Source organism: Eulemur rufifrons, chromosome 6 (genome assembly GCF_041146395.1).
Source record: "Eulemur rufifrons isolate Redbay chromosome 6, OSU_ERuf_1, whole genome shotgun sequence".
Lineage (NCBI taxonomy): Eukaryota > Metazoa > Chordata > Mammalia > Primates > Lemuridae > Eulemur > Eulemur rufifrons.
In genome coordinates, this window is record NC_090988.1 from 56,058,953 (window position 1) to 56,074,423 (window position 15,471).

At 35.4% G+C, this 15,471-nt stretch overlaps 1 protein-coding gene across 1 annotated transcript; it reads left to right on the top strand.

Annotated features, from left to right (window-relative positions):
• Positions 1–12,125: 12,125 nt before the first annotated feature.
• On the top strand, positions 12,126–13,067 carry LOC138384086 (olfactory receptor 51A7-like). Its single transcript, XM_069469354.1, has one exon. It carries the CDS (start codon positions 12,126–12,128, stop codon positions 13,065–13,067), a length of 942 nt encoding a protein of 313 aa, XP_069325455.1.
• Positions 13,068–15,471: the final 2,404 nt, after the last annotated feature.

A 15,471-nucleotide genomic window follows, 5' to 3' on the forward strand; every position in this document is an offset into this window, starting at 1 on the left:
TACTTTATGATATGTCTAGTGATCTACTTGTGCTAAATTCAATATTCACATCTTTATTTAAACCTACATTTCCTTTGACATTGCTAACAATGGCTTATTTTAAAAGTAACCTTATTTTTAATAGTTCTAGACTTACAGACAAATATGAAAGATAGTGCAGAGTTCACATATATCCTGCACTCAGTTCCCCCATTGTTAACATCTTACACTAGTGTGGTGTATTTGTTACAATTAATAAACCAATTTTGATACTTCATTACCAATGTTATATTTTATCTGTATTTCCTTAGTTTTTAACCTAACATTCTTCTTCTCCACCAACATCCAATCCAGAATATCACATCATATTAGCCATTATGTGTTTTTAGACCCCTTTTAATTGTGAAAGTTTCTCAGACTTTCATTGTTTTTGAATACGTTGGCACTTTTGAGGAATTCTAGTCAGGCATGTTGTAAAATATCCTTCTGTCAGGATGTTTACGATATTTTTATCAAGATTAGGCTAAGGTTATATGTTTTGGGGAGGAGAACCACAAAAGAATATCATTTTTATTGCATCGTATCCATAACATGTATCAGCAACATGACATCGCTGTCGATGCTGACTTTGTTTATGTGACTGGGGTAGGTTTGTCAGGTTTTTCCACAGTCAACTTAATCTGCCTTTCTTTCTTAAAATCCTTCTTTTCATAGTATACTTTCTGGAAGGAAGTCACTATGCAAGGTCTACACTGTGATAATGGGAAGTCATTAGGGAAGAGTATCTAATTGAAAGTATTTTATGTGAGAGATTTGTCCCTTCCACTTCATTGATTAAGTCATTTATTATATTACTATTGACTTATGGATATATATTTTATACTTTGGTTTATAACCAAATGCATTTTATTTGTTGAATTTTTTTTCCAAATTACTTCAGCTTTAGCCAAAGGGAGCTCTTTATTTGACACCAGTGTCCTTTGACATACTCCCATCAATGTGGGGCTTTGTTTGTTTGTTTATTTATTTATTTATTTATTTATTTTGTTTTGGCATGTCCTTGCTTGCTAGCATTACAAGATGCTCCAGGATGATCTTGCATATTACCTGGCAAAGTTCTAGAAGCTATTATTTCATCGAGGAGCTCTCATTTCTTTTAATTAAGAATGGTATTTGAAACCAAGGTAGGAGTGCTGGATGTACCCCTGGCTAATGGAGTGTTCCTGCTGTAGCCCTTCTCATCTAAAGAATAAAGAGAATATATGTGTGTTTACTAACCAATTCATGTACAAATATCTATAAATACTTCACTATGTAACTACCTGTGTCTATATTCAGCAAAATATGAGTTTATGCTGATGTCTCCAACTCTAATCCATGACCACATATATTCTTCCAGCCTCCTTCCCTTACCTGTGAATTTCCACTCCAACAATAAGAAAACTTGCTCCCATCACCCACCATCTGTAATATATTCTGAAGAGTTTGATTCTAGTATATAGAAATGGCAGCATCAGAATTGCATTCTGGAGACAAGTCACTTATCATTTATGTGATTTGTAAATAATTTGCCCTTGTTTGTGGTTAGTCTTATAGAGAGGAAGGTTTGAGTATTAATAAAGTACAACTTATCAATTCATCTTTCATGAGTTGTGCTTTTTTTCTTGCTAAACCTAAGATTTCATCTATATTTTCTTTTCTTTTTTCACCAATTTACATAATTGTTCACATTCAAAATACATGAATAGCAGTATTAAAATTGTTAACATGTACCCCTTTGGTAAGTTACTGTATCAAATAGAGTATTTATGTATGGTTCTTTTGTTTTTAGTCATTCAGACTCCACTCATTTCTAAAGTTACTTAGAAACTTTTCCCTCTACCTGCTTCAGTGAGGTTGTTTCATATATTTTTAATACAGTTAGATTGTTTTGCCAATCTATATTTCATCCTGGGATTACACTAAACTTTTATTAATGATATACATTAAATTTCACTCTCTGTGATGGAAATTCTATAGAGTCTAAAAGTCCATTTTTTTTTTTGTGACCATTACTGTCTTAAGGACATAGATTATATTGCATGCTATAAGAATAAACAGAGTTGGAGATAGGGTTAGAGATTTGAAGTTAGTTTTGAAATTCTGAAATAGCCACTGTGTGGAGAAGGAAAAAAGGGCTGAGAAAGAAAGTCCAAAAAAAGAAAAAAAAATGCTCAGTTACTGCTTCAGGGCTTAAGCCAAACTAAAGTCATAAATGTGTGATGGATTTAATTACAGAGAACATAAGGTTTTCTCTTCAGCACTTCCCAGTCCAGGAAAAAGAGAGATGATCAGATTGGTCAACATTTGGGCACTGCCAAGAAGGGGTCATAAGAAGAAGATGAAGGGGGGTGAATAAATGAAAAGTAGAGGGAGAAAGTCACTGAGATGATTAGCTATGAGATTGGTCTAGGATGGCCTGGGAAGGAAATAAAGCCAGAGAGGTTTTATATTCTAATAGACTGAAAACAGTTCAAGTGAATAGAGATCAGATAAAACTGTAACCAGCAGGTCTGACTGAGTGGAAAAGTTGAAAATTACAGGAAATATGATTTATTAAGATGTATTTCAACCCACTAAATTTATTAAGAATGAAAAAACATATGCTCACATAATAAGGAGAAAAATAGAACATCACAGCATTCATAACAACTGGATTTGGGGAACATAAACTTGATTTATCATTCATTTTTTTTTTTGAATTTTTATTTCAGCATATTATGGGGATACAAATGTTTAGATTACGTATATTGACTTTGCCCTCCCCTTCCCCCCCAAGTCAGAGCTTCAAGCGTGTCCATCCCCTAGACAGTGCACATCACATTCATTATGTATGTATACACCCATCCCCTCTTCCCCAGTCCCATTTGCCCGACACCAGATGAATGTTATTCCTATATGTGCGCTTAGGTGTTGATCAAGGAAACCAATTTGATGGTGAGTACACGTGGTGCTTATTTTTCCATTCTTGGGATACTTCACTTAGCAGAATGGGTTCCAGCTCTATCCAGAAAAATACAAGAGGTGCTAGATCACCATTGTTTCTTATAGCTGAATAGTACTCCATGGTATACATATACCACATTTGATTAATCCACTCATGTATTGATGGGCACTTGGGTTGTTTCCACATCTTTGCAATTGTGAATTGTGCTGCTATAAACATTCGAGTGCAGATGTCTTTTTTATAGAATGTCTTTTGTTCTTTTTGGTAGATGCCCAGTAATGGGATTGCTGGATCAAATGGTAGATCTACTTGTATCTCATTAAGGTATCTCCATATTGCTTTCCACAGAGGTTGCACTAATTTGCAGTCCCACCAGCAGTGTATGAGTAATCCTATCTCTCCGCATCCATGCCAACATTTATTGTTTTGGGACTTTTTGATAAAGGCCATTCTCACTGTAGATAAGTGAGATCTCATAGTGGTTTTGATTTGCATTTCCCCGATGATTAGAGATGTTGAGCATTTTTTCATATGTTTGTTGGCCATTTGTCTATCTTCTTTCAAAAAGCTTCTGTTCATGTCTTTTGCCCACTTTTTAAAGGGGTTGGTTGCTTTTTTTTTTTTTTTTTTCCTTGCTGATTTGCTTGAGTTCTTTGTAGATTCTGGTCATTAACCCTTTATCAGATGTATAGCTTGCAACTATGTTTTCCCATTCTGTAGGTTATCGGTTTTATCTGCTGATTATTTCCTTATCTATGCAGAAGCTTTTTAATTTAATCAAGTCACATTTGTTTATTTTTGTTGTTGCTATAATTGCCACTGGAGTCTCAGTCATAAATTCTTTGCCTAAGTCAATATCTAGAACAGTTTTTCCTACACTTTCTTCTACAATTCTTATGGTTTCATGCCTTACATTTAAGTCTTTTACCCACCTTGAATTAAGTTTTTTGAGTGGCGAGAGATATGGATCCTGTTTCATTCTTTTGCATGTAGTTATCCAATTTTCCCAGCACCATTTATTGAATAGGCTTATTTTCCCCAGTGTCTGTTGTTGTCTGCTTTGTCAAAGATCAGTTGGCTGTATGTGGATGGTTTTATATCTGGGTTCTCTGTTCCGTTCCATTGGTCTATGTCCCTACTTTTGTGTCAATACCATTCTGTTTTGAGTAAATAGATTTGTAGTATAGTTTGAAGTCTGGTAATATGGTGCATCCAGATTTGTTCTTTTTACTCAAGATTGCTTTGGCTATTTGGGCTCTTTTCTGGTTCCAAATGAAGTATAGAATTATTTTTTCTGAATCTGTGAAATATGATGTTGGTCTTTTGATAAGGATTGCATTGAATCTGTACATCACTTTGGGTATTATGGGTATTTTAACATTGTTGATTCTACCTATACATGAGAATAATATGTTTTTACATTTGTCTGTGTCATTTGTGATTTCTTTCCTCAGTGTTTTGTAGTTCTCTTTGTAGAGATCTTTCACCTCCTTGGTTAAGTATATTTCTGGGTATTTTATTTTCTTTTTAGCTATTGTGAATGGTATAAAGTCTTTGATTTGACTCTCAGCTTGACTGTTATTGGTATATAGGGATGCTACTGATATATGTACACTGATTTAGTAACCTAAGACTTTCCTGAACTTATTTGTTCATTCCAGGGGTCTCTTAGTAGAGACTTTGGGGTTTTCTAGATATAAAATCATAGCATGAGCAAAAAGCCATACTTTGCCCTCCTCTTTTCCGATTTGGATACCATTTATTTCTTTCTCTTGCCTGATTGCTCTGGCTAGGACTTCCAGTACCATGTTGAGTAGAAGTGTTGACAGTGGCCACCCTTGTCTTGCTCCAGTTCTTAGGGGGAATAATTTCAGCTTTTCCTTATTCAGGGTGATGTTGGCTGTTGGTTTGTCATATATGGCTTTTATAATCTTGAGATATGTTCCTTCTATGCCTAGTTTGTGATAGTTTTTATCATGACAGGGTGCTGAAATTTGTCAAATAATTTTTCTGCATCTGTTGAGATGATCCTATGGTCTTTGTTTTTGTTTACTTTTATGTGGTGAATCACATTTGTTGATTTACATATGTTGAGCAATCCTTGCATCTGTAGGATGAAGCCCATCTTGTCATGGTGGATTATTGTTTTGATGTGCTCTTGAATTCGGATTCCTAGTATTTTATTGAGGATTTTTACATCTATCTTCATAAGAGATATGGTCTGTAATTTTATTTTTTTGTTGTATTCTTTCTTGGCTTTAGTATCAAGGTGATACTGGCTTCAAAGAATGAATTGGGAAGAATTCCCTCCTTCTCAATGTTATGGAATAATTTCTGTAGTATGGCTACCAGCTCTTCTTTGTAGGTCTGGTAGAATTCAGTTACGGATTCATCTGGTCCAAGGCTTTTTTTATGCTGCTGTTGGAAGATATTTTTATTACTGCTTCGATCTTGCTGCTCATTATTGGTCTGTTCAGGAGTTTTATTTCTTCCTTATTGAGTCTCGGGAGGTTGTATGTTTTCAGAAATTTGTCTATTTTTTGTACATTTTCTAGATCTTCCTTCTGTATCTAGAAGATTGAACATCTAAATGACAACAATATTCTAAGAACAATTAAAGGCCCCTCATCAGTTTAATCAATACTGAGTAATTAATTCTTCTTCAACTGGATCTTAGATTAGCAATCTCATGAAGCTATTCACCTCTTAACTAAAAAGATTGCTAGACATGACTCAGTCCACTGAATTGACAGTTATCCTATAATCTATTTTGGAAGTGTAAAGTTCCTGGTATAGTCTTTTTCTGTGGGCTTTGAGCCCATTCTTTTTTGTTGAAGACCCAAAAGTCTGGCCTGCTGTTCACTGCTTATTCACTGCACTGCTTGTTCACTGTTGTTCACTGCAGAGCTTTTAGGTAAGTGTCATACTTAAATAAAACTATCTAGAATTTTAAGATTTTTAGTCTAATGTAAGATAGTTAAAGCTGTTTTAAAATGTCTGTGGCTAATTTATTTCTGATATATTTTAAATGTAAAAGGACAGTTTGTAACAAGAATAATGCAACTGACCTGAGAATTTGGTTGTTCCTGTGACATGCAAAATAAGATAGTCAAGTAATTATAAAAAAAGATGTTCTTGACAAAATGTCTTTAAGACTAATGGTAAAGCTCATTTGCAAGGATGGTAAATGTTATATCTGATGTATAAGCATGAATAACCATTGAACGTATTTTACTGAGGAAAATAACTTGGCATATATTAGTCATGAGAAACAACATACATAAAATACAAAAAAAAAAAAAAAAAGGCAGCAAGACTATACCAAGAATAACAAATAATGAGATTCAGCGAGACTTGGATTGCATTTATACATGTATATTTTTATAAAATTTCACAGTAAAGTCTGATGTACATCCTCAGTTGAAAAATTCTGTCCTAGGCCGGGCGTGGTGGCTCACGCCTGTAATCCTAGCACTCTGGGAGGCCGAGGCGAGTGGATCGCTCAAGGTCAGGAGTTCGAGACCAGCCTGAGCAAGAGCGAGACCTCGTCTCTACTAAAAATAGAAAGAAATTATCTGGCCAACTAAAAATATATATAGAAAAATTAGCCGGGCATGGTGGCACATGCCTGTAGTCCCAGCTACTCAGGAGGCTGAGGCAGTAGGATCACTTGAACCCAGGAGTCTGAGGTTGCTGTGAGCTAAGCTGATGCTATGGCACTTTAGCCCAGAAAACAGAGTGAGACTCTGTCTCAACAACAACAACAACAAAAAAATTAAAAAAAAAAAATTCTGTCCTGGAGTTGCTAGATGAAAATTAAATTTTGAAAACTTTCTCAATTTGGGAAAAAAAATAAAACCTATAACTTTCAGGAAGTAAAATCTCATGAAGGGGGCAGACATATGAAGACACACTTATCACATAATGTGAAACTGCTCTAAGATTATTCACATGATGATCTGTAGTCATGGAAGAGATCATCATAATTCTGCCAGAGGGAGGCAAAGGACACTTAAGGAGTGTTCTCTATGAATGGCTAATTCTTATCCTCTATGTTTTAGGGGGTTGGATGATTCTCTTTGTTCTAGTCCCCTTTGAGTGTTCAAATACCAGGAGTTTTCTTTTCTTTTAAGTACATCCTGCTAAGTTGGAATCCCCAGTGCTTTCTGGGCAACTGGGATAGTATTGGGCAGGACTAGAATCTGCAGGTCAGGATAAAGCAGTGTGCCTACACAGAAGTGGAATGCTGGTGATTGTGTCCACCTCTATTTCTTTACTCTGATACGTGGATCCAGTGAGTTATCTACCTACTTGCTGGTAAGTTTCCTGATATTAACAGCAGTCACTTTCTATTTCATTAACTTAAGCAAGAAATTTCCATACTATATGTCTAACTGTGGTTGCCTAGCACACAGGATGAATGCCTATTTTCCAACCCTCTATAAATTTTAACAATGCATGTAAATGCATAGGTATAAGTTCATGGTACTGACAACCCATGGAAATCAACTTGTTGCTATCCTGTCTCACAGCCCAAGCACAGAAAGAAATTCAAAGAAAGGAATGTGAACCTGGATCTTGGGTGACATGGTTTGCTTAGTTGTAGAGTTGTCCCCTTACATGATAATGTAGTTTCTGATTTAGGGTATGTGAGTCCACTGAGTTTCCAGTGGGAATTAGGGAGGAAAAAGTGGTGACCACTAACAGTCTTTCTTTATATTCTGTCCTAGTTCTCCATGGTTCTGATTAGATTTAAATATTTGCTTTACATTTTCCCTGTATTGATAAACAAGATAGTAACCTTGATAAAGAAAATTCCAACAAAAGATATCTATGAGTCCATGGCTCTCAAGGAATCTTTTAAGGATTTTGCATAAATTTTATTTAAAGTTACAGCCCTCCTAGATGACAGTGTCATTTTTAATTCTTTCAGTGTTTATCAAAATGGTATCTGCTAAAATGAGATTCTATGAAGCCAGAAAATATTACAAAGCATCAATATTATCAATAGCAGCACACTATGCCCTGAGTTATTAATCCTTGAAAAAGAATTTGAGGATTAATTTCTGCTTACTAGTTGGGCAAAGTAATAACATTAAAACAACAAAAACAAAAACATATTTCAAACAGTATAAACTACAGATGTTCCTCAAGTTTTATAATATTGAAAATGTCAAATTCTAGGTTTTTCTATTTTAAAGGAAATTGTCTATACTATTATATAAAATATTTATTCTTTAAACAAATTACTACTGGCTATTGATCACTGAAAGCCTTCATTTTGGAACAATTTTTGAAGCAATAATGTGAACTCATGAAGGTTTATTGTGTGTGTTGAGAGTCTAATAAAAGGCCCACCTAGTAGTAACAGTGGATATAAGTAGGGCAGTTAAGGATGTTCAGAGTCTGGAAGAGTGGATAGCGTGGTAGGAGAGAGGACCAGGCTTTGCATATCAGTCAAGGAATTCAACAGTGGAATGCACTTCTGAGCTTCCTTAAGCTGGAATGATCAAACTAATGTTAGAGGAAGAAAAATCTAGTAACTGGAAGAAAGGCATTTTGTAATAACTATGAAGCATCTGACCCCCTTTCCTATTAGTGGTGACTATTCAAAATTGATTTCTTATAAGGTTTTTATTTTCTTCCTCCTGGTTAATTATATCAAGAAATTATTCTGTATTGTCCACTGGACATCCTATTACTATTCCCTATCCATCCACTTCAAACCTTATTGCTGTGGATACAATTATCATTAAACTGCATGTAGGCATTCTGGATAGATAATCCACACTGAGCAAAGGATTCAGGAAAAGAAATTCAGAAACTCAAGAAATGTGACCACTGAAGTAGCAGATCACAAACATAGCATAATTATATGACAGTTTATTAACTGTGAGTCCAGAAGAAGGGGAATATATACAGGAAAGAGAAAGATACAGATGAAAAAGAAAATATGTGCAAGAAAAAGAGGAATAGAGAAAAGGATCATGAAAATAAAAGGCATATTAAGGAAAGAATATAAATAATAGAAAAGACATGAAGTGATTATCTACAAAAGACAACTGGAAGATTCTTGCAACACATATGAGGACAAGAGAGGGCAAGAAAACAAGGCAGCATAATGTGACATTGACCTAGATGCCACTTCATGCAAAGATAGCAGTTCTCTAGTGATCGGGATGGGTGTGAATACAAAACACATATGTTAATTTTATATTTATTGTAACATTTCCTGTAACAATTTAAAATACTATTTTTTTAAATGTAAACAGTTACCTTCAATATAATTGCTTTTGTGTCAGGAAATCTTAAGGTCAATTTACTTTTAAAAAGAAAATGGGCCGGGCGCGGTGGCTCACGCCTGTAATCCTAGCACTCTGGGAGGCCGAGGTGGGTGGATCGCTGGAGGTCAGGAGTTCAAGACCAGCCTGAGCAAGAGCGAGACCCCGTCTCTACTAAAAATAGAAAGAAATTATATGGACAACTAAAATATATATAGAAAAAATGAGCCGGGCATGGTGGCACATGCCTGTAGTCCCAGCTACTTGGGAGGCTGAGGCAGAAGGATTGCTTGAGCCCAGGAGTTTGAGGTTGCTGTGAGCTAGGCTGACGCCATGGCACTCACTCTAGCCCGGGCAACAGAGCCAAGACTCTGTCTCAAAAAAAAAAAAAAAAAAAAAAAAAAAAATGAAAAAATTGTCCAATTAACCACTTCAATATTCAGTCAAAAGTAAGATTTCTCCCCTTTCTCCCATTAAGGTCAGTAGCACCTTTTTCAATAATGAAGAGGTTGTCTTCCTAACCCTTTCTCCTTTATCATATTCTCTTTTCCAGTCGCTGATCTGACCTTTACACAGTGCTGGAGCGGGGCAAGAGAAAGTGGAGGTAGAGAAGTTCTTACTTGGTTATTTTGTCATAATATTGCTTGCATGTCTGGGAGATGTTTAAAGTTAACCCTTCTCTTCAGGACACTTTTGTAATCTTCCCAGACAGCCCGGCTTGTCCTTGTATTTACATGAGCTCCCCTTCAGCTGTCTGTCCTCCGTTTCTCCACACGGGGCCTTTTGCTTCTGGAGACCCCACATCTTGGCATTCCTAGTGCACATTTTCACATTTAGTACTCAAGGATGTACCTTGGACCCTAAAGTAGCTGGCCAGCCATTTCAGTTAAGCTCAAAATTTCCTAGGTAGCAGTCAGACACTAGTCTAAAATATCATGGTTTCTGGGCGGGTTTTCTTAACCTATGTGTCCATTTCCATATTGCAAAGATGATACTTTAGAGAAGCATGAAGAAAAGTATTTTAAGATGCAGTTTCTCTTTTCTATATTAAAACTGTATTGATATATAGTCCACATATCACAAAATTTACCATTTTAAAGTGCACAATGAATTGGTTTTTAGTATTTTCACAAACAACTATCACCCTTATCTAATTTTAGAGTATTCACAATACTCCCAAAATAAATCCAATATCCATGAGCAGTCACTTCTCATTCTCCCTTCCCTTCACCACTAATAAACATTAGATCACTGTGGGTGTGTCTATTTGGGATATTTTATGTACATGAAATCATGCAACGTGTAGCCTGTTGTGTAGGGCTTCTCTCATTTAGCATGTTTTCAAGGTTTACCTATTTGTAGCATGATGAGTTATTTAAGTAATTTTTTATGACTGAATAATATTACATTGGATGGATATACCAGTTTTGTTTATCTATTCATCAGTGATGGATGTTTGGGTTGTTTCCATGTTTTGGCTATTATGAATAATGTTGATATGAGCATTTGTTTACATATTTTTATGAAAATATGTTTTATCTCTCTTGAGTATATATATAGAGGTTAAAACGCTAAAATTGGAAATCTAGGAGTCGGTATATATCTGGAAGTGAAAATTTTAAAATCTGTGTTTAAAATTTTGAGGAACTGAAAAACTATTTTCCAAATTTATTGCACCAATTTAGAATCTCACCATCAATGTGCACAGATTCCAATTTCTCTTCATCCTTGCCAATGCTTGATATTATCTGTTTAATTTGGTCATCATATAGAGATGAAGTGGTATATTTCTACAGTTTGATTTATATTTCCCTAATGACTAATAATGTTGAGAATATTTTTATGTGCTTATTGGCTATATATGTAACTTCCTTCTTAAGAGCAATGTCATTTAAAAAAATTGGCCATTTTTAATGGAGTTATTTGTCTTTTTATTTTTGAGTTTTAGAGTCATCACATATTCTGGATACAAGTCCTTTAGCGATCTGTGATTTGTAAATATTTCTCCCATGCCTTAGTTTGTCTTACCATTATGTTAATGGTTTCCTTTGAAGCTCAAACTTTTTAAAATTTTGATGAAATCCAATTCATGATTCTTTTTTCTATTACAAGTTTTATGTTTTGGTGTCATATCAAAAAAACTGTTAAAACTTTGGGTTCTCTTCAAATTGAATAAATCTTTCGCCTTTTACAAAAAAAAAAAAAAAAAAAAAAAAACCCAAAAACCTGTTAACTAAACCAAGGCCTTATAGATTTGGCTTTATATTTTCTTCTAGGAGTTTTACAGTTGTGGCTCTTACTTTTAAGTCTCTGATCCATTTTCAGTTAATTTTTGTATATGGTATAATGTTATATAGTAGGTAAACATGTGGCCATCCAGTTATCATATCACTTTATTTTGAAAAGAACTCAAGTCCTTAAAGGTTATAATTGTTTAATAACTGCAACTCTAATTGTAGAAAAATTGTTCCTATTTTTGAACTACACTAATCTATGCAGTTTCCAAACTTACAGAGTTTTTCTAATGTAATTAAATGTACTGCAGGAAATAGAGCCTGATAAGTTTGTTGTTTCCTTCCTCTACTCTATAGCCAGGGAAGCATATGAACTGTTGACTACATATAGACACTGTTACATTTTTATATTCCTCTTATTTATCCTATTTATATGGACAATTGTATATGTTTTATAAAATATGAGCTCCTTTCCGTATTTCATGTAAAATTTGTTTTCATCCTAATTATTATTTCGGAAAATAGCTGGAATCACAAGATTTATACCAATCAGATGACTAAAGAATACTCATTTGATCAATTTATTTAGGCCATTGCAGGAAGCCTCTTCTGAGACCCACATGCTGATTCCCTCATATTCCTGAGATGTCAGTCTTTAATACCTCCAAACTGGAAATCTCTACGTTCTTCCTGATTGGGATCCCAGGGATGGAGCATGCTCACATTTGGGTCTCCATCCCCATGTGCCTCATGTACCTTGTTGCCATCCTGGGGAACTGCACCATCCTCTTTTTCATAAAAACTGAGACGTCTCTGCATGAGCCTATGTATTATTTCCTCTCCATGCTGGCATTTTCCGACCTGGGACTGTCCATCTCCTCTCTTCCAACCATGCTGAGAATCTTCTTGTTCAATGCCACAGGAATTTCCTCAGATGCCTGCTTTGCCCAAGAGTTTTTCATCCATGCATTCTCAGCTATGGAGTCATCAGTACTTTTCATCATGTCTGTTGATCGCCTTATAGCCATCTACAACCCTTTGAGATACACCTCCATCCTCACCAGTGACAGAGTCATTAAAGTTGGCCTTGTGTTTGCTGTGAAAAGTATTTTATTAATCTTCCCTTTCCCCTTTATTCTAAAGAGGCTGAAATTCTGTAAGAAAAGCCTTTTATCTCACTCTTACTGCCTCCACCAGGATGTCATGAAATTGGCCTGTTCTGACAACAGGGTCAATATCATCTATGGGTTTTTTGTGGCTCTAACAGCTATGTTAGACTTGTTGTGCATTTCTATGTCTTACATGCTGATTCTGAAAATTGTTATGGGCATTGCCTCCCACAAAGGTCGCCTCAAGGTCCTCAACACTTGCATATCCCACATCTGTGCTGTGCTCATCTTCTATGTGCCCATCATCACCCTGGCGGCCCTTCACCGCTTTGCCAAAAATGTTTCTCCAGTTATTAGAATAATTATCGCTGATATTTTCCTCCTTATTCCCCCTCTAATGAATCCCATTGTGTACGCCGTGAAAAGTCAGGACATAAGAAATCGGATCTTTGAAAAGTTATGTAAGAAGCATGCTTGATGAAAAATTTCAGCTGCAATGTAAGTCCAAACCAGCTGGCAATTTTCTGAACAAATGTGGGATCCAAGAATGACAACAAAGTGATGGAGGTTAAATGCAACTGAATATGTGCATATTCAGTTGAAAACAAGAATATGCTACATATACTCAGTAAGCACATCAAACTTCTTTTGTTAATTGAATTAAGGAGCAACAGCAATCTAGGTTAGATGCCTTGGAGACTAGACTTGCTGTCAAATTATACTTATAACTATGTTTACCACCACCTTTTCCATTTTTATCTCCCTATAAAACTTGACCACCAGCTACATAAATATATCGCCATCATCAGTGGCAATACAATTATAATTATAATTGGAGAAAATTTCAATGTGTTATATAAAATAAATTTTTGCAAAACCATCATGGCTCTAATGAACTCAGTCAAGATCAGTAGTGACAGAAGTATACTGAAAGATTAAGTACACATCTAGAGTCACACACAGATTTTGTGTGTATGTGTGTATGTATATTTGTGGAAGTCATCAGCAACTCAAACTATTTAAAATGGCCCTGTTTTCCAATATTGTGAAGTACGTTTGGTGATATAAGGCTCATGTGACAAAAAAATTAAATGTAAATGCAAAAATAATTCATAACCAAGCATTTCATTCTTTCATATTTATAAGTGTTTATAATTAATCTTAGAAATTCCTTTCATTTATATGAATATTGGATTAGCTGTTCCTCACTCAGATTTGTTTAGCATCTTTTATTTGCCACTGTTGTTCCTCCAACCAACAGTATTATTTCATTCTCAACATACTACATTCACTTGTAAGTTTTTTAAAAGGCATATTTTATCTTCTATTTCTATCAGTGCCCTGAAAAATTAGTGGAACATACTGTTTGTTGTATATTTGTTAAAGGAATAGGAATCTGAGTGAATTTTGAAGATATAAAGAAAGATATGCTAAAAAAGCTGAATCAGTTACAAGTCAGCATTTGCCTTTTTTGTACACAGTTTAGGTAGTTTGTTGCCTTTGATTGGCCAAAGCTCAGGTGATTGGCACAAGAGTAGGTTACAGCCTGTTTACACATCCAGTTAGGTTGTAGTTCACTATGTACAAAGAAACCTTTAGACAGAACTTAAAATATGTAAGGAGGCAGCTTTAGGCTAAACTTGATTTAATTTAGCAATTTGGCCCATTTGGTCACCTTTTGGTCAACCTTCCAATTTTGAAAGACTGATCAAAACTTGATGTCACACTGTCACTATTACAGATGTACTTATTTGGTCTGAAATATCACTGGGAAATGGCAGAATAGTGGGTTTTGTGGGTGGGAACAAAGACTTCAGGTTACTGTTTTTTTTTTTTCTTTTGGTAAGGGTTACAGTAGAGGGGGACCTCCTTTTGCTAGAAGCTCTTGTTTTCAGGAGAAAAACAAAACCTTGTCTGTTTTAAGATTTATTTATTTCCTTAAAGTTTCAGTTGGATTATGTAGCATTTAGCATGAGTGACTCCATTTTTCTTTGATCTGCTGTGGTTTGTTGGGGCTACATAGTCCCCACATGAGTTCAGTCCAAAACAATGGCCTCCCACAATTTTGTTTAAATGTTCCCCCCTTTTGGTCAGTTTCTCACTTAGGCAAGAGTGTGACCACAACTTAGGGCTTCAGTGCTACTCTCGGTTACCATCATTTTTGGTTTCTGGTCTCAGCACGTCATTTGTAGGTTACAGTGTCCTCATGGTCACGTATTTCTTTGAGGCTTTGTCATTCCAGTTGAAGAGAAACCATTTGCCATTTTACTGATGGCTGCATGCAAACATTTAAAACGTTTATGAGAACATAACACAGCAGGTTATAGATCCATATATTAGAAAGTTTCAATTCACTTAGTAAATGAGAATGAATTTTCAGACATTTACATTTAAAGAGATCATATTAATATATTTCAAAGAGGAAAGAAAAACCATGTTACCTAAAATAAATAAGAATTACAATGGTGTCAGAATCCTTGACTACCATATAGATAGGAAATAAATGTACTCGTTGCTTACAAAATCTTTTCCAGTCACCGTATCTGTATTAGTCTGCCAGGGCTGCTATAAAAAAAAATCACAAACTAGATGGCTTAAGTCACAGAAATTTATTATTTCACAGTTCTGGAGGCTAGAAGTCTGAGATCAATATGTAAGTGGGGTTGCTTCCTTTTATAGGCTGTGGGAGAGAATCTGGTCCATGCCTTTCGTCCAGCTGCTGGTGGTTTTCTGTCTATCTTTGGCATTCCTTGACTTATAGAAGCATCACCCTGATCTCTTCCCGGATCTTAACTTAGTGTTCTCCCTGTGTATGTGTTTGTTTCTTCATAAGGCATTCTTTCATAAGGACAACATACTGGATTAGGAGCCTACCCTACTTC